Genomic DNA, 19,757 nt, shown 5'->3' with positions numbered 1-19,757 from the left:
TCGTTTCCTCTTGCTACAGCCTATACAGGTCACGTGAAAAATGATCCAAAGACTCGTAGAAAGACCGAGTCGGGAAAGGAACGAATCGTTCGTTTCCTCTAGCAACAGAGCCTATGCAGGTCACGTGAAAATGATCCAAAGACTCGTAGAAAGACCGAGTCGGGAAATGAACGAATCACTCGTTGAGAGGACTCGTTACTCCCGAGTCCTTATAAGGATTCGTTCAAAATGAACGAATCGTTCACAAACGACACATCACTAATGCATACAACTTACACCAACCATGCATTTGGTAACACGAAAGATGTATCATATTAATATATTTGTGCATGTACAACTTTTTATTGATAAAACTACCACCATTCATCCATCACAGATGATTGAATATTTGCAAGCCAAATGATGAGGCACACATCAATATTGTATAAAATAAAACTGCATCTCAGAACTGTGCCACACAACTGTACAACCACGGCTCTAAAAAAAAGGGGACCACTGCATTTTTTAAATAAACATTTTACAACAACTCATTGAAACACATAGTATTTTGCTGGTGCAATTCAACGTCATCATAACTTAAGAGTTCCTTTATGCCTGACCACTGTCAAACATAGAAGCTGCCCATTGCATCGCTGGTTTTTATTCTAACATACATATATATATACACATCAACATATATATAATATATGCCAGAAATGACCATACGGTCCAAATATTGTGAATGTCCAGACATCACAAGAATCTTGACGTGAAAAACCTGAAATACAAATTCTGCATCCCTCCTTAACAAAGCTGTTCTTGAGAGGCATGTAGTCATCCGTTTCAGGTGTGTTCAAATCAGACGTGTCTGTGCAGTTCAGAACTGGTCCATTCCAGTTCACTCCAGCTCCTTATCAGTGGCAGCCTGTTGTTCCGTAGCAACAGCCTCATCCTTGGAGTTGACCTGGCGAGCGGCAGTATGGAACAGGTGCATGAGGTCCCTGAAACGCCTCGACACCTGCACAACACGGTAGGAAAGGAACAAACAAGGACCAGTACGCATCAGAAACCTAAACTAGTCTGAATACATTTGATATGATATTCTAAATAGACTTAAGGTCTAATAACTTGCACAAGTTGAGGCATAAACCTCTGAAACACAAATGCTGACCGACTTTTAGACTTTTGTTTATGGCGTTGTGCAACATCAATTGAAAGCAGCCACTTACTTCATTAGGGGTCTTGTTGCCCAGCTGTGTGGAGATTGCTTGAAAGGTACTCTGGTTGGCTCCTTGCAGCTGGCAGGTTGTTAGAATGACACGGTCCGCCTCTCTGTGGGCCCAGACCGAGATGCATCATTGCAACATTATATATTTGTTCTAAAAACTACAAATAAGAACACAAGAAGCATTGGAAGTAAAGAATGATCTCGCTCACCTTGTCCAAAGGATAACCTTTTCTCCACTTGCAGTGAGGGAGATGTTTTTGGCACACACGGGGGGGTCAGAGGGGGGGCTGGGGCGAGGCTGAGGGGGGGTCTCCATCACTCCAGAGAGGGGGACTGAGGGGCTATGAGATGAGCCCGACCCTTCTCTTTCCACCCTGCTCTTCTTCGGTGAAGGACTGGGTTCTCCCTTACCGTCTTTCCACTCCTCCTCCACCTCTTCCACCTCCTCCTCCTCCATTTCCTCGTCCTCTTCCTCCCCCCTCTCTTCCGTGAGAGGGAGTCTGCCTTCCCAGCAGTCCAGTCCTTGTGCTGGGAGAGAGAGAGAGCAACTTATTTGAAAGCAGGTTGGTTATCCCAATTTTCACAATTTTGGCTCTGTACGCCACCACAATGTATTTGAAATGAAAGAACCGAGTTGGCAGAGGCATTTGGTGCATTCTTTTTCTCTCAGAATGTACCAAACTGTAGATTTGGCCACTCCTCATGTTCCTGCTATCTCTCTCTCTATTTATTACAGCCTAATGATGGCCTGTTTCCTTTGCACTAAGAGCTCCTTTGACCGCATGCTGTGGGTTCACAGCAACAGCTTCCAAATGCAAATGCCACACCTGGAATCAACTCCTGACCTTTTACCTGCTTAATTGATGAAGACATAACAAAGAATAGCTCACACCTGTCAATGAAATTGCTTTTGAGCCAATTGTCCGATTACTTTTGGTTCATTGAAAAGAATGGGGCTGCATATTATAGAGCTGTAATTTCTAAACCCTCGCTACAATTGAGATGCAAATACCCTCGCGTTAAAGCTGAAAGACTGCACTTTAAATCAATATTAATTATTTAACTGTAACTTGGAATATGTTTGGGTAAAGCCCAAATAACAAATCTTGTGTCAGTGTCCAAATATTTATAGCTCTAACTGTCATTTGCACATACCAGGCAGTGGACTGTTTGCCCCGCTGTCAATTTCATCTTTGACTTCAGAATCCACTTCCTTCTCCTCTTCTGGCTCTTCCTCCTTCTCCTCCTCCTTCTCCTCCTCCCTCTCTTCTCCACCTCCATCAGTAGGTAATTCAGCCATGGGGCTGGTTGACGCGGGGTACAAGGGGTCAAGACTCTTTATCGCCCTGGAAACACCATCTGGGGCCTAGGAAGGTCAGCAGTGTGTCATTCTTTAATTACACATTGTCAATTTCTTATTATATGTAATATACCGAATGCTAAATTAGAATATCCCTCACTCTCACTTTTTTATAATATACATGTTTCATTGTCACAATATACCATATTACTATTGCAAACCACCTTTAAAATATTTTTAATAGCTTTTCCTAGGAATTCCTAATTCCCTTTGACAGTGTAACAACAGCCACAAAAGGCTGTTAGATTACCTTGTTGATGTGGCAACGAGAACACACTTTCCTTTTGTGTCGACGAAGCTTTGCATCGTGACAGAGGCAGGAGCAATCCTTTTCTGGCCAATCACACTCCTGTGTAGGCAACAACCGACCAATCTGAATTATAAAGTAAAATCATTTGGTGTCAATTAGAAAGGAGTATAGTATAGTAAGTAAGTATTTTCATCCGAACCTTATAGTTGCCAATGGAGCCCATCTTCCTTCTCCGGCTTCGTGCTGATATGGGGGGAATCTTCTGCCCCTCTTCCTCTTCCTCCAGATCAGGAAGGGTAACTTCCTCAAACCCGCTGCTGGCCCCTCCCCCGGACGCCAAGCCGGCCCCCTCGCTGCCTTCCACTCCCACCCCACCCTCCTCCGGCCAACAGGCCTCCTCAAACTGCCCGGGGCGGGCTGGGGGAGGGCGGAGCTCATCAAAGAACACCCCGAACTCCCCCTGGAGATGGGTGTGACCCTTCAATAGCGACGACATCAGTGCTTTCAGCTGTTGGAAAGACAGGGGCCACAAAGAGAGGCCTCAGTGAAACACAGTGATTCCAGTGATGCCGTTGTTAAGAAATAAGGAAATGTATGACAGTAAACAGAGAACATCGACATGAAAGACGAAAACGATGTCTCGCACACTTATTTACACCTCAATCCGGAGGTTCGCATTAAATGTTTACAGCGAGCATTAAACTCTTTATGAGATCCAAATCCACTGCAGCAAATTTGAAATGAATCACCCAACAAAAGCATCTTTCTGGGCTCGGCCCCTGGGGAGGCTGTGAGGAGCGTACCTCCTCTATGCTGGCGGGGCTGAGGTTAGGGCCTCCCTGCAGAGCCTTCACTATCTTCTGGTAGTGAGACGGGTTCTCCCCAAAACTGATCTCCAGCTGGCGCAGGAACCGCCGGCTTCGCTCAAACGCCTGCTGCTCCTCGAACTACATTTGGTTGGGGGGGGGGGGGGATACGAGGTTCCGTGAGGAAAGGAAGGACCAGAATAAACGAAAGGGATCAAACGGAAAGTGGACATGTTGACCAATTTATAGAGGAGGGGCACAACGTCAGGCCTCAAAGCAACAAGAAGAGCCTATAAAAGGAAACCAAGCAGGCTTTGCCTGAATATGCTACAGACTGGAGCCATGAAAGCCACTGGGCTGCTTGAGACGGACAACCAGGAGGACATGGACCCTACCAGGCCACACTCCAGCGCCTGGTCGGGGAGGAGGAAGGCTGCAAAGTCCCGCAGCAGTTCCGTCTGGTCGGCCAGGACGCCACGCAGCTGCGTAAACAGCTCGACCACACTGCGCCCCTCGCCGCCCTGCTCAAACTCGTACAGCAGCCCCAGAAACTCCTCCACCTTCCCCGGGACGTCCTGGAGAGTCTCCCTCACCTGAAGACAGGGACGGGAGGATGGATAGGGGGGAGAACTGAAGTCCAGAAAAGCTAAAACGTCATCTCCTATCATGCAAGGTGATATGATAGCTAATATTAGCCATGAAGCTAATATATCAAATCCTATCATGTAAGATGATACTTGAGCTCATATTAGCCACGAACGCTAATATACCATATCCCATCATGTAAAATGATAGCTAATATTAGAACGCAAATACATCACAGAGTAATATCTGATATAAAGGGCTTTACAGTGGCCCCCACAGACAAGACAGCCTGCCAAAGCGAGCCCGTTAGCTCCTGCTCACCCTGTTGAGGTAGGCCTGGGCGAAGGCGTTGTCCTTGCTCTCCCTCAGGGGGTCGTTGTCCAGGATGTGGTCGTCGTACAGCAGCAGCAGCTTGGACGCGTCCTTGCTGTCGCGCTCCTGCCGCCTGGCACGCCTCAGGCCGCGGGGCGGAGGACGGCCCCTTCCTGTGGAACACATCGTCCAAACTGAGACAGATGGAGACGCCCGCATTTCGGGTGGGAATGGACGATTCAATAGGACATGAAGCTGTCGAGTACCACGATTCTTAAGACTGTTCAGACTTCCCCCTTCATGTTGAATTTTATGAACTTTTAACTTTATTCGTCAAAATAAAATGTCCACTATTTCGTCACATGAATGATCTGTGTGAGCTTGGTCCAGTGTCTCCAGACTGACCTCGGCCTCGTCCGGCAGCCTTGCCGCCGGCCCTGGGGGCGTCTTCGCCTTGGGGGGCGTCTTCGTCGCCCGCCGCCTTACTAACCCCGCCCTCCCCGGGCTCCAGGCCCTCCCCCTTGGCCCCCGGACCCTCCTCTTCCTCGTCCGAGTTCTCCTCCTGGGAGTTCTGGGAAACGGGGGAGTTTGGCGAGGCGTCCTCCTCAGAGTCGCCTTCTCCACACAGCCGGCCTTCTGACGCGAGCCACGTCAGCTTCTTCATGGTCTCCTGTGGGATTCCAGAGATCGGGGACGGTAACTAAGTAGTTAACAGAGCTCAAGGGAACATTTTCCACCACCACTGTCTACTGTAATGGTATAAATGCAATTTACTAAGCACATGCTTATGATGTATTGTTTTTTTTTGGGGGGGGGGGGGGGGGGTGATATTGATAGGACACATGTACCTGCAACTCTGGAACGGAGAGCACAGATTCCTCGGAGGCAGATGACATCACTTCCTCTTCATCCTCGTCCTGTGTGAGGTCATCAAAGTCCTCTTCCTCCTCCTCGTCGCCTTGCCTCTCCGGGTCCCCGTCCCCGTCCTTCTCCCCTCCGCTCGCCACACCCTCCCCCTCCTCCTCCCCCTCTCCCCGGCCTCCGCCCTCCCCCTCCCCGCTCTGCTCTCCGTCTCCCTCCCCCCTCCCTCCGTTCCCGTCATCCCCTCCTCCCCCGCTACCTTCCCCTTCGCCGCCCTCCCCCTCCTCCTCTCCTTCGTTCCTCGCCCCTTCGCCTTCACTTCCTCCCGGTGTCTCTCTACCCGCCCTGGTCATGTCTGGCGTGGTGCGGTGTCGCCCTTTTCCATCTCTCTTGTCCTGCTCTTCTCCGTTCAGATCCTCCTCTGGTGGGGCGTGCGGGGGGACCTTGGACATTCCTGAGCACCTCTCCAATCCCAGCTCCGTCCTTTCCTCCTCCTCCTCCTCCTCCGTCTCATCCCGCCCTCCCTCCATCCCGTCTGCCATCATCCTCTCCAGGGCGTCGGCTTGGCTGTCCAGGCTGGAGCAGGGGCTCCCGGACGATGCCGACAGGGTGAGGAGGGGACCCTCCAGATTCCCCCAACCGCCCCTCTCATCCTCCTCCTCGTCCTCCTCCTCCTCTCCCTCTTTCGCCCCGTCTTTTAACCCCTCCACCAGCCGGTACAGCTGTTCCTCCAGGCTCTGTCCAGCCGTGGCGTTGGGCAGGTCACAGTCCAGGGGGGCCTCCTGCTGGGTCGCGGCACTAGCTGGCGACGCGGTCGGCGACGAGAGGCCGGAGGGTAATTCTGGCGTCGGGGGGGCTAGCTGCTGTTGCGGGGCAGCCGAAAGGCCGCCGGGCCCGCTGCCTAACTGCTGGAAGTCATTGTGAGTGGTGTTGAGGGTGAGGCAGTATTGAGGCACCCAGAACGTCTGGGTGGAGCCGTTAGAGGTCATCTGGAGCAGGACATAGTCGGAGTTCCTGTCCGAAGAGGCCCCCTGCGCTGAGGAGTCTGGGACGGCGGTGTTACCGCGGTGGAGCGAGAGGCCGCTTGTTTGGCTGCCGTGCGGTTGGGAGCTTGCGGACGAAGGCTCGACCACGTCTCTGACCTCTGACCTGTCTACTGGCTGCCTCCAGCCGCAGTTCTGATTGCTCGGGCCAGGGTTGATGGGACTCGCGCCCAACGGGGAGGGGAGGAGGGGCGGCGAGGGCGCGCAGGAGAGGAACACAGGAGCCGACTGCAGTCCATAATCTGTCAGGGTGGATGCGGAGTTTAGCTCGAGGTCTGGGCTGGGGGGGGCTGGTAGGATGGGCCTGGCGGGGGTTCGCTGGCGGGCCAGAGCTGCTTCCCTGGCTTTGGCTCTGTGGTTGGAAGTGGGGGGGCGTCGAATACGCCAAGGGAGCCAAGGGCCCGTCTGAGGGCCCGTGGAAAAGGCCATGGTGGGGTTCTTCTTTCGAGGGGCAGGGTGAATGGGTAACAGTTTGCGTTGCTGCATCTGTTGGTAGGCTGTTTCTGTGTGAGTGGACATCACACACTGGCCTATTAGGTGGGATCCCGTGGGGGTGGCTGGCTTGATCTGCATGACACCCGAGGCCACTTCCCCATGAGCAGGAGTAACCAATGGCAAGACCCCTTGGAATGGAGAGCTCGGGGCATTAGCCAATAGGATGACACCGTGTGAGGGAATAGGTCCTGGGATGTGGGACAAAAAGCTGGGTGCCTCTGTGGGTGCTTTGGCTAGCGGTGTTTTGGCTAGCGGTGCTTTGGCTAGCGGTGCTTTGGCTAACGGTGCTAGAGAGCCTGTGGGGGTGAAACCGTGAAAGGGGCGAGGTTTGGGGGCGATGGGCGGGCGGCAGACTCGGTCGTTCATATGGGGGTGTAGACGTAGCCGGACGTTTCGGGGCAGAGAAGTGGGGTACTGCGTTCCTCTGGGAAAGGTATAGGAAGGTGGTTCTTCATCCGAGTCTTGCCTGTTTGCTTTGTTATACGCCATTACTGCCTTGTGTATGACAGGTAGACTTTTCTGCAGGGGATTTATACAAACATGTGTCAGTTGTCAGTTTACCTCAGCTTTTGGAGTTTAAGTTATCTACTAAAGTATGGGTGTATGCCCTCCGTGACATTTCTTGAAAAAGGGCTATACAAATAGGATTTCATTAACCAGTTGCCTACTAGTTAAGTACTAATACATGAATATCAGTCTTGTTTTTGTTGTCTTTTCACTTTTCTGTGTAATCATTGTCCTGAGTGATGGTGAGGTTCATACCTTCAGCCAGTTTGGCATGATGGCCTCTTCTCTCTCCACAGGGGGGCGCTCCTCCCCAGGCATGACCCTGCCACATGCCAGGGGCATGGCAGGGAGCATGTGGTTCTCATAGTACAGCTACACAGACAGCGAGAGAGGGATACACAAATGGTATGGCTGTTATTATCACTGAACGTTCCTCAGGTGACGCCTGGTGACGGTGTTGATGAGGGGCCCCACCTTGAAGACGTTGTGAGGAGCTTTGGGGCTGAGCATCTCCTTGATGTGGGTTCGAAGGTGGCTGTGGCTGTGTTTGCGGATCAGGTACTGGCACATCAGATAGTGGGGCATCTGCGTGTCTTTGAAGTGCTCCAGGCCCAGGACTATGAGACTGGGGAGACAACCGGTTTGGTCCTTGAGTTCATTCATGTTTCATCCGAAATTCATCCGACATTTAAACGCCGACGTGGCACACTTTGACGATGATACCGGGTTGTATGAGTCGTCAAACGATTAGCCTGTGGTGTACTAGGGGAGGGGGCGTTTCAGCTCAGAGGTGAGTGATTTTAAAATGAGAAACATACATTTAGAGTGCATTCGTTTCTTGAAACAGAAGGCCCATATTGCGGTACTGATGACGAATTGATGAGATTGATTATCTTCTCGTAAGTGTTCACATAACCTTCTTACACAGGTCGAGATGATGGCACCTGATTTACCTTTAACATTGTGTTGGCGAAAATTTATTGATTAGTTCTAATTAATCCCATAATTTGGTCAATCGCCATGTGTAAAACTGTTTCCTTTAAACAACAGTCTTGTTGTATTATTAGGATATATTTTCCCATGAATAGGCAGGTTCTCTCTTTCGCTCTCTCTGTAAGGGAGGAGGAAGAAAGACAGAATAATACCTCCAATTAAGCAACTAGAGACCCATAGAATCTAAGCATGGAAAGGTCACTTGAGGAGACCTAGTCCCGGAATAGATTTGTGCATCAGAATAGGAAAAATGATAGGAAGATTAAGATCAGCTGTTGAATTGAATTGGGGGAGAGGGAAATGTTTCGCACTATTTCTGCTATATAAAAGACCCCATGTAAATGATAAGAGCTTCTGCTTGCTTCTGTTTTTGCTGCGTTTTATGGTGTGTGTGTGTGACACACATTCTCTCTCTCATTCAGTCTTTTGTGTCATCTGTATGAACCTAAACGTGTATCCAAACACAAAAACCCTCGATGTGAAGGTTGGTGTGATATGACCAAAGTGGTCATATAACAAGGCTTATCCTTCCTGAGGTGAGTTTGTTTGTGGTCACCTCTCCTCCCCCCGTGTGTAGTGGTTCTTAGTGCGAGGGCGGTGCAGGGCTGGGTCCAGGCTGCAGAGGGGCAGGAGTTCAGGGTACAGGAACACAGGCCTGGTGGCCAGCAGCCAGGCAGTCGTAGCAGGCAACTGGGCATAGGTGCGCGCTGTGGGGCCAACGACACACATGGGAGCTCTCAGTGACTTTTAATAACACAGTCCACCTACATCCTCTGGTCAAAGCTAGCACGTGGATGCTAATTCTGCCTCCTTGCCATATTTTTAGACGCGAAGGATAGAAGATGAAGGCAGAGCTCTGTAGGTAAACCAAAAAGAGAGAAACTTGGCCTCCGTTCATCTATACAATATGAACATAGGATTTTGACTTCCTGTTAGTCGTTGTGGCAAAGAAACAAACACACTCACATTTACTGAAGGAACTGGGGTGCGCTTGAGGAGGCGCGGTGGCGTTGGGAGGAGCTTGGGGCTTGGGACACGGTATCTCCTGCTCAGCGATGAGGGAGAGCGCCCCCTTCAGGTTACACACCCTGAAGACACTGGGCCCCCCCTTCCCCTCCTGCCGCCTGGCGAACGTCTGGAGCTCCTCCTGGACACAGCGCGGGGGTGGGGGGGGGGGAACGAGGGATGAAGGAGTTTGTATGCTGAGTCGGGGTGGGATTGGAGACGGTTTTGTGTACTGACCAGGTACTGTTGGGTGGTGCAGGCCTGGTGGTGCAGGGCCTCTACTGGACTGCAGAGCAGGAAGAGCTGAGTCAGCAGCTGGACGTGCTTCATCGGGGAGGGAAGTTCGAAACGTCAACAAAAGTCCGATGTGAGCAACTCTGGAGGGCGGGCGTGGCTCGTTCGTTTCATTGGCCCGCCATAACTCCCCCCCGCCCTGGATCGAAAATGACGTGCATTCAAATTTCAAATACGGGAAGGTGCTCGAGTCACCGGGCCTACCTGTTGGACCTGCAGCTGCAGCTGGGCTTTCTGGGCGGAGTCCAGGGTGAGGGCGGGGCGGGCCTGGGGGCGGGCCTGGGGGCAGAACACCACCAGGGGGGTGGGGCTGGAGGTGGTGTCGAAGACGTGGCTGGGGAGGCTGGGCGTGTGTGTGGGCGTGTCCTGGAGCGCTCGCCGCTGCTGCAGGGCCTCGTACTGCTCCCTGACCGCACGGCGGCGCTCGGAGAGCATGCTAGCTAGCGGAGCCTCGAACCTGACAAGATAAAGAAGAAGGGCCGAATCATTGAGATTGGTGTCAAAGGACAATTTAATCGTATTGATTTTGTCTTACCGCTACAATAGTTCAACAGGCGCAAGCAATTGTTTGAAAAACGTTAGAATTTTTTTTCATGTCCTTTATTTAATGGAGGAACACAAAACCTTTCAAGTGTTTCTTACAAGGTTGTCCCAACGTAAAATAATGTCTCGGTTAAAAGGAATGATTGGGTGCCCATTATGCAACATAACACGGCCCTCCATCCCCCTCTCCCCCTCCCACTTCTCCAGCTTTCCTGTACTTGACAGTCGTGCTGGCAGCACCGTTTCTCAGACAGCAGGTAGGAAAGAAGAAAAAAATCAACGTTCTCCACGACAGACGTCTGTCGTTAACATTTAAAACCAGACGTCAGAGCCCAGGGCAGGGACTGTGACGCCAACAGGCACACGAGCGCTTCCTCGAGGGGGGTTTATGGAGGGACGATAACGGAATAGCATGAGTGTGTGGGCGTGAGTGGCCATCCGTGCGTCCATCTGTGTTAACGAGGCGGGCGGTGCGTGGGGCACAGAGCGTGTGCGTAAGGCACAGAGCGTGTGCGTGGGGCACAGAGCGTGTGCATAGGGCACAGAGCGTGTGCGTGGGGCACAGAGCGTGTGCGTGGGGCACAGAGCGTGTGCGTGGGGCACAGAGCGTGTGCGTGGGGCACAGAGCGTGTGCGTGGGGCACAGAGCGTGTGCATAGGGCACAGAGCGTGTGCGTGGGGCACAGAGCGTGTGCGTGGGGCACAGAGCGTGTGCGTAGGGCACAGAGTGTGTGCGTGGGGCACAGAGCGCGTGCATTAGGTACAGAGCGTGTGCGTGGGGCACAGAGCGTGTGCGTAAGGCACAGAGCGTGTGCGTGGGGAACAGAGCGTGTGCGTAGGGCACAGAGCGTGTGCATAAGGTACAGAGCGTGTGCATAGGGCACAGAGCGTGTGCATAGGGCACAGAGTGTGTGCGTAGGGCACAGAGCGTGTGCGTGGGGCACAGAGCGTGTTCGTAGGGCACAGAGCGTGTGCGTGGGGCACAGAGCGTGTGCGTGGGGCACAGAGCGTGTGCATAAGGTACAGAGCGTGTGCGTGGGGCACAGAGCGTGTGCGTAAGGCACAGAGCGTGTGCGTGGTGCACAGAGCGTGTGCGTAGGGCACAGAGCGTGTGCATAAGGTACAGAGCGTGTGCATAGGGCACAGAGCGTGTGCATAGGGCACAGAGCGTGTGCGTGGGGCACAGAGCGTGTGCGTGGGGCACAGAGCGTGTGCATAGGGCACAGAGCGTGTGCGTGGGGCACAGAGCGTGTGCGTGGGGCACAGAGCGTGTGCGTGGGGCACAGAGCGTGTGCATAAGGTACAGAGCGTGTGCGTGGGGCACAGAGCGTGTGCGTAAGGCACAGAGCGTGTGCGTGGGGCACAGAGCGTGTGCGTAGGGCACAGAGCGTGTGCATAAGGTACAGAGCGTGTGCATAGGGCACAGAGCGTGTGCATAGGGCACAGAGCGTGTGCATAGGGCACAGAGCGTGTGCATAGGGCACAGAGCGTGTGCGTGGGGCACAGAGCGTGTGCGTAGGGCACAGAGCGTGTGCGTGGGGCACAGAGCGTGTGCGTGGGGCACAGAGCGTGTGCATAAGGTACAGAGCGTGTGCGTGGGGCACAGAGCGTGTGCGTAAGGCACAGAGCGTGTGCGTGGGGCACAGAGCGTGTGCGTAGGGCACAGAGCGTGTGCATAAGGTACAGAGCGTGTGCATAGGGCACAGAGCGTGTGCATAGGGCACAGAGCGTGTGCATAGGGCACAGAGCGTGTGCATAGGGCACAAAGCGTGTGCGTGGGGCACAGAGCGTGTGCGTGGGGCACAGAGCGTGTGCATAGGGCACAGAGCGTGTGCGTGGGGCACAGAGCGTGTGCGTAGGGCACAGAGCGTGTGCGTGGGGCACAGAGCGTGTGCGTGGGGCACAGAGCGTGTGCGTAGGGCACAGAGCGTGTGCGTAAGGTACAGAGCGTGTGCATAGGGCACAGAGCGTGTGCATAGGGCACAGAGCGTGTGCATAGGGCACAGAGCGTGTGCATAGGGCACAGAGCGTGTGCATAGGGCACAGAGCGTGTGCATAGGGCACAGAGCGTGTGCATAGGGCACAGAGCGTGTGCATAGGGCACAGAGCGTGTGCATAGGGCACAGTGCGTGTGCATAGGGCACAGAGCGTGTGCATAGGGCACAGAGCGTGTGCATAGGGCACAGAGCGTGTGCATAGGGCACAGAGCGTGTGCGCGGGCTTCAACGTGCGTTCGTGGGCGGTGACGTGGCCGTGTTCCCCGGCGATGGCCGAGCGGCGTGCCAGAAAGCCGTGTGAGTCCCTCAGGTGTACGGAGGGACATGAGCACCTGGCGGCCTGGGAGGGAACGCGTCAGCACCGGACGTGTGACGGCGAGCGTTTACAGACGGGAGACAGATTGTCAGTAAAAAAAAAAAAAGCTTTCATTTATTAGACTTGTATTCGATATTTTACTGTTGCTAAGTATGCCAAGCACAACGTGAAATGGATGACAAATCAGTGGAATTGTGTTCCTATATTTATTGGAAGTGTAGCTCAGAAGCAAATGAATCCACCTCTTGATCCTTAGTAGGTGGAAAAGCATTGCCGAAGCCTTTCTGTACCTCCCTACCCAAGCAGGTACAGCACTTCTCTGCTGCCCTGTCCCGAAGGGAGGTGTATTATATGTGTTTAAGAGTGTGTGTGTGTGTATTGGGGGTATTCAAAAACATTTCCTTAAGACACTGCCATATTTATATAGATCTATAATTTGTATTTGGCTTTTTAAAGGAAGCTAATATGACACTAAGGTGACATAACTCCTTGATTTCCACATAGCAAATGTGGCCAGTTGTGTGGCCACCTGCAAGCAGAGATGAAGGTGCAGGCGTCAAGGGACCCACGCGGCACACACACACACAGGGGACAGATGGCCATCACGGCTCATCGAGCACAAGTCAACAAGGTAATGTGAGCGTGTGTGTGTGCGTGCGTAAGAGTGTGTGGGTGTTTAAGGGAAGAAACGAGAAGCAGAATTGAGCTTATCGGCACATCAACGTCCATTAAACCTAAGGTCTAAAGCGCTGTCAAGGGTTTATGGGCAAACACTTACGGTTAGTGTTTTGGTCAAGAGAACTTTGGTTACCAAAGGCGCATTAACAAGTGATGGGGGCCCATGTGTTTTTAGGGACAAACTGTGGAGAAGTCAGATGGGACAAGGTGGCTTTACCGTATAGCTTGGGGGACGTTGAATTTGGGCATGCTCTGAGACGGAGCCTCTTCCTCCCTCTCCTCGTCCTCCTCGTGGCCCTCCCCCTCGCCCTCGTTCCCTCCCAGCTCATCCTGGAACTGAGTGTGACAAACGAGACACATTCAGGAGAGATGGGGCGAATACCTCGACCGATTCAGATGAACGAAGACACAGTGAAAGAGAAACGTGTGTCCGTGTGTGGGACATACAGAGAGAGACAGAGAGAGTGAAAGAAGGTGACAAAGCTAGAAAAAGGAGAAAGCGAGAGAGAAAGACAGACGTACCGTCTCAAAAAGCTCCTCCAGCAGCTCGTTCACTTCCTTTTCTGAAAGAGAAAGACGAGAGACGCCACATGAGCTTGTGTCCTTCTTCCGCCAGTTGGTTCATCAGAGCGTTTTCCAGGCCTGTATAGTGTTGCTGTGGCTCTACGCCGGTCAACCTGTCTGGAGGATGACTGTATCGGTCGGTGTAGGGACCGAACGTATATGAATTGTTACGTGCAACGGTGTTTTGTGTAGATCGTGCCCCCCACACACACACACACACACACACATACACACACACTCACTGGTGATGCGGACGGCGCGGTCCGTCCTGTAGTCCTCCCGGTCGGGCTCGTCCAGGTCCTCCAGGAAGTTGTACTCTGGGTCGTCGTCGTCATCGCCGTCTTCTAAGAGAGAGAAGAAGCATATTTTTTCCCCCCGTTTCACTTGGATCATTTAGAACTTTGTCATTCCAACTGGGTATATAATATAAGGTTAAAAACTATGGATGCAACCCCCCAAAAAACATCACATAAGTATAGCATGTTAGGGCATGCTGGAGAAGAGACGGAGGATTGTTAAGAGGATGAGAGCCCTCAGTACATTATGTTCACCACAGAAAAAAACAGGTGGGGGGGGTTCCGTGGTCTCCACTGTCATCGCCCCCCCCCCCCCCCCTCCCCTCCCCAAGACAGCAAACAGCAGGGGTGACGCGGGGGAAAGGTCAGAATGTGCGAAAAACATGAGCGAGCAAACAGACAGGGCCATTAAAAACACTCGAAGTACGCCAGCACGGACAAACTACATCTGTCTGCATGTGACGTCTCGGCGAACACGCCTTTAGGAAACAATCCCCCCCCCTTCCCCCCCTCCACCCCTTCCTGACCGTCGTTCTCCATGTCGGAGGTCATGAGGCCCTGCAGCCACTCGCTCCAGTGGCGGTCCTTCATCACAGCGTCGCAGTCGTACATGTCCGGCGTGATGTCCGGGGCGCGAAGCTCCGCCTCCAGCTGGCCCAGGGGGACGTCCCGCAGCGGGCGCTTGGAGCGCGTCCGGCAAGCCACGAGACCGCCCGCCACGCCGCCGCCGCCTAGCGCCTGGGATGGGAGACGGTGACACAATGAGGGGAAAGGGTCCAAAAACAGGATCGCACACGATGTATTCAGCTCGGAAATATAGATAGGACCCATTGTCTCCTGCTTCGTCTGTGACATTGTGCTGTGGAACTACAGTACAGGTGCGTCATTGCGGAGTACATGGATGGACTACAGTTGATCATGCCTCCAAGCATCCTTGGTCGCGGGGAACTTCCTGCCCACCTGGTAGGTCTCGGGGTGGACGGAGCTGAGGGCCAGCTCCTCCTCCACAGCATGGAGCTTCTCCATGAAGGTGGTGTCCAGGGCCCCGGGGGGCCCACTGGAGGAGGGAGGGGGCGGAGGGGGCCCCATGGGGACAGCCGCCACCCTGAGGTGCCGGGAACACCTGGGCTTCTGTCGACGAAGACAATGAGTATGATGATGAACTCATTTAAGTATTTCGTTTTTTGCTTGTATACGTTGAGATCATTTACACGAATAATACATATCAACTCCTGCTAGAGTTTTTTTTTTGCTCGCTTGTTTTTGTTTGTTTGTTTGTTTCTTACTGTTAAGAGTCCTAAAATGAGTCAACTAAATGCAACATTTTAGACTGTATGTGAGGTGTAAGCCCTCCCCAAACACAGGGACAGGTTCATGTGTTGGCAGTGTTACCTGTCTTGGACTGCTGGTTGTGGGTGAAGATTGGACTGGGGTGCTGGGCTGAGGGCGGTGGGCACACCGCGGGGACGAAGATGTGCTGTCCACATCGCTCAGAAACGTCTGTGGGGAACCAAGTCCAAATAAAGAGATTCAAGAAAGAGATAAACACCTGATCCCTTCATGTATATACACTCTTTTCCTGTGTAACAGTTTCTGCAAACCTAATATAACACGTGTGGAAGATGGATACAATTCCAGAAAAGGGAATTCCTCAGTTTCTAAAAATACAAATGGTCAGGTGCATTCTGGGGAGGGAAGTGTTCCATACCTCTTCAGCCGTCTCGTCTTCGTCATCCTCGTCAGGGCAGTACTCTTCATCTGAGGAGTCCTCTTCCTCTTCCAGAGGGATGTCCACAAACTGTGGGGGCTGGAACCAGGAAGTAGAGGGGGGGGGGTGTCATATTAGCACAGTGCTCCAGGGGGATTCAACTCTTTCTTGAGAGTAGAATGAAAACATATATCGTGCAATTCATCTATCACTTGAAATACTTTTTATTTGTATGTTTGTGAAGGGAAAAGATAAAGGTTTCACCTCATTGACCCTTTTGATGGGTGAGATATTCCATTTGGGAATGGCCTACAAACCGGTAGCAGAAAAGAAAAACATGAATTGAATGTTCTCGGGATTCCAGAATCTTTTATTATCCAACCATATCGCTGAAAATACTCACCCCCTCTCCTACCACTTGCTTCAGTCTAGAACGTGTCATTTTAGCTTCCTGTGGTAAAAAAGGTACAATTATTATACTTATTCTTCTGATTTTTAAGTGCAACAAATGGCCAAACCATTGCTAAAAACAACTTTTGAAAGTGCCAAAGTAAAATTCATGAAAACTTGAAACATTAGCACTCACAAACATGGGCATGTCCTGGGTCTCCTTGATGGCTTCCTTCATCATGGCCACTACATGTTTGTTGGTAATCACCTCCTGCGGGGTACAGCACACAGGTCCATGGTCACAAATGGCTTCGGTTCATTTAACTTCAAACGTTACAGTGCTGAAATGTCTAAATCGCTGATATTTCCATCCACATTCAAATCTGACCCATAAAACAACCAAATTGAAAAGCATAAACCATTCAACGAAACAATTTGGCTCATAACTAGTGAATAACTGCAACTCTTAACATCCCCACGGTCCCTTAGCATGTTTCCACAATGAGCAGGCTCTCTGTTGAGCAACGGGTGGTTCGGAAGAGTTGTGCTCCACCCACGTGCAGGATGGTCCGAATGTGGACGGACGTCAGGTTGTGCTGCTTCGACTTCCTCTCCAGGTCGATGTCCAGCTGGCCAAACTCGTCGTCGCTCTGGCTCTCGCTGTCTTGGGAGGACAATGTCTGCGGGCCAAACCCAGCGCCGGGCTGACCCTCCCCCTGACTGCTGTCCGACACTCGCTTGGTCTTCCTTCTCGTCTTCCGGCTGCCGCAGCCCTCTCCATCTGTGAGGGGGAGTGGGGGAGGGGAAAGCTTGTTGACACCAGCCGACCATGTTGGTCGACTGGGACTTGGTGCCTCTCAAACTTTCAAGTCAGGCTTCCTTTTGAAAATGGAAGAACATTTCAGGATCGGCTTTTGTAATCCCTTCGCAGCAAGCCCATTCAGCTGAACAACAAGCAGCAGAATGTGATAACTCACCCAGAGTGATGACCAGGCCCGTTTCTGCATCATCCTCTTCAGTCTCTGACTCTGTGTGTGAGGGGCTGGAGGACTGCAGACACTCTTCTACATCCGCTGGACTTGTAGCTACAAAATGGAGGAAATAATGACAATGACAATTGACCATAACCCTACACTGAGTATCTGAAAGGGGGTTTGCTAAACTTTATACTACTTTAAAATGATATGTATTATCTTAACCAGGGAGCAAAACATTTCTCATTATGGGCTACTTATATATAGCTATATATAGTGGTACTTCCAACCTGTCACTCTCTTTTGACGTTTACTTTGGCTTCATCAAATTATTTCTACCATCAATTCCTCTATACATAATTTGAACCTACTGGATTGTGGTATTCGCACAGCGGGAACTCCTATCCCAGATTCCTTTGTTGTAGAGAAAGCAGAGACCGTCATGTTCTTCGGGGTGGGTGGTACACCGTTAGAAACCTGAAGCTCACATACAGTCTCATTCTTCTTTTGAACTTTGGAGTGTGGGGTCAACGGTTCCGGAGAGCTGTACTTGCGCTTCCGGACCATGCTTATTATGGTTGCTGGCCTGAGGAAATAAAGTTAGCAAACAGGATGGATGAGGAGCACAGTAGACAATTAGGATTCAATATTTTAGGCTAACAACATCGACTTTCCAACGCAGGGCTGCTCTTAAACACACTGTACAGCAAGATAGTCAACAGAGCTTTGGCTATGTGATACAGGTCGCTAGCGAGTCAGTGTGTCGTTAGCGAGTTACAGTCTCCATCATCCTAGCTTGCTAAAGGAAAACAATCCCAAGATATCTACAAAAACTCGCGGCTGTCATCGGCTACTGAACCACTAATGAAGGCACCAAATGTTGCATTTTGATTAGTGAAATCACTATCATTATGTTGAAATTGAGTCTGTCGAAGCATCACCAACTGACTGCGATGGTTGTTGTTGTATTAGCCTAGCAGTGGTAACATTCTCTTTGCTGCCAGGTGCTACTAAGAATCAGGACCCTGCAAGTCAGCTAACGCTAACCAACAGCACTTCCAAGCAAACCAAGTAAGCAGGCTAATAGTGACTATCAGTTGTTATTAAATGCCAGTACATAAGGTGCAGGAACACAAATAGTTTCGTAATCATAATATTGGTATTTATCGCTTACCAGCACGGACATTTGTTTCCATCAAAACCTCAGCGCCTTACAGTGTGTGCGACACGTAAAGCTGCTCCGGATTCGAACATTTTACACAACAGTTCCGAGCCATACATGTAGGCTCTTGAACAATACAAGAAGGAAACATACTCACATTTGACTTTAAACAATTCACCTATAGATTAATATATATATATATATATTATCTCTGGACAAGTATTTTATGTAAGAGCTATACATGTCAAATGTGATCACATTTTTATATTTTTCAGTTTTTCACATGGGTCTTGTCATGACACAGATAGGCACTGATAGCCATACAGATAATTGCAATTAATAATATGGGTTGAGGGCACAATTGACCCAAATTCCTTGGCTAAATTAATTTGCTATTTGCCCTATACTTCAATTCATAGGCTTATTTTCAAAACAGTTTGAAAGTATTGCTGATATTAAAACTCTATGAGCCAATTAAGTGTCTTCAGAGAGAACACAGCATGATCATGTATGTAAAGGAACATGTTCAGATTTGAAATGACTTGGTGGACATTCAGCAATCTATAACAAACCAAGTAAATCCACTACGTCAGTGCGTAGGGGATCGTTTCCGAGGTTCATGGGCGCATATGTCCTGCCCACTTAAATATATGACCACCTGCGTAGGCTATCTGTCGCTTTTAAAAATCATATGAGACAATTGGACGGGGGACTTCTATCATCCATTCTCTCCACGACATGCTGGGATGTCCAGGTCCAAAGGAAATCAATAAAGACGGGCCAGTATGAAAATATGACAGAAGTCAAGCAACAGCAAATCACCGTGGATTACGTCTTGCTCTGTTAATGTAGGGCCTAGTTCTACTGAGCGTAAAAGTTATTATTAGGCTGTCGTTCTGTAGGCTATCACTATAATGTTGGCGTATTGGCAATTCAAAAAAAGCCAGAGGACGGAGAAGAGTAAAAATGTGTCTTTACTGCAAATGGTCATGACACCAGACCGTATTCCAACATTCACAATTCCGTGCATGCAGTCTGGCCACGCAGGGCGCCTGGAAACTCCGCGCGACAGAGAAGCTTGCGCTTTCGGGTGTCCACGTCGGCACACCATGCCACTGTTGCAACGTTTCTCAGTTTGTCATCCTCGGACCCTAAACTTTCACGGCCATCTACCCGAGGATCGATTTGTTGACCCAACGACACGGGCAGCAATGTCTCTCCCACATCTTCCCAAAATCACCACTCCGTATGGTTTTCTCACACTGGGCGAAAGCCCTTGCGTCTGTAGGAGAGAGTCGTTATTTTTCGAGGATAATTTGTCATGGTCAAACACGCATCTTGCTGCAAGTATGCCCATAGACTCGAGGTTTTTACCAAACACTAATTTGCCTCTCTCAGATTTTGGAAACATT

At 51.0% G+C, this 19,757-nt stretch overlaps 1 protein-coding gene across 1 annotated transcript; it reads right to left on the bottom strand.

Annotated features, from left to right (window-relative positions):
- Positions 1 to 319: 319 nt before the first annotated feature.
- Positions 320 to 18,429, bottom strand: gon4lb (gon-4 like b). The gene is made up of 32 exons (XM_047033350.1): positions 18,358 to 18,429; positions 17,555 to 17,769; positions 17,187 to 17,294; positions 16,767 to 16,990; positions 16,406 to 16,480; positions 16,223 to 16,270; positions 16,084 to 16,128; positions 15,820 to 15,918; positions 15,504 to 15,611; positions 15,072 to 15,242; positions 14,639 to 14,849; positions 14,058 to 14,159; positions 13,774 to 13,814; positions 13,469 to 13,587; positions 9,923 to 10,175; positions 9,662 to 9,748; positions 9,386 to 9,566; positions 8,976 to 9,126; positions 7,901 to 8,051; positions 7,682 to 7,798; positions 5,641 to 7,438; positions 5,369 to 5,547; positions 4,926 to 5,190; positions 4,530 to 4,693; positions 4,019 to 4,216; positions 3,621 to 3,764; positions 3,017 to 3,325; positions 2,818 to 2,916; positions 2,363 to 2,573; positions 1,417 to 1,735; positions 1,209 to 1,311; positions 320 to 997 (listed from the first exon to the last, which is right to left on the bottom strand). Exons 2-32 carry the CDS (start codon positions 17,748 to 17,750, stop codon positions 878 to 880), a joined length of 6,396 nt encoding a protein of 2,131 aa, XP_046889306.1. The 5' UTR covers positions 17,751 to 17,769; positions 18,358 to 18,429; the 3' UTR covers positions 320 to 877.
- Positions 18,430 to 19,757: the final 1,328 nt, after the last annotated feature.

This window comes from Hypomesus transpacificus, chromosome 2, assembly GCF_021917145.1.
Source record: "Hypomesus transpacificus isolate Combined female chromosome 2, fHypTra1, whole genome shotgun sequence".
Taxonomy (NCBI): Eukaryota; Metazoa; Chordata; class Actinopteri; order Osmeriformes; family Osmeridae; genus Hypomesus; species Hypomesus transpacificus.
This window is presented reverse-complemented; position numbering and strand designations above follow the sequence as displayed.

Excerpts from the sequence above, each read along its gene's own strand:
- gon4lb (XM_047033350.1), bottom strand. The coding sequence starts at position 17,750 with ATGGTCCGGAAGCGCAAGTACAGCTCTCCGGAACCGTTGACCCCACAC. Across the intron at positions 15,243-15,503 it reads CAACCAGCAGTCCAAGACAG|AAGCCCAGGTGTTCCCGGCA; the intron begins GTAACACTGCCA and ends CTTCGTCGACAG. Across the intron at positions 14,850-15,071 it reads TCCACCCCGAGACCTACCAG|GCGCTAGGCGGCGGCGGCGT; the intron begins GTGGGCAGGAAG and ends CTCCCATCCCAG.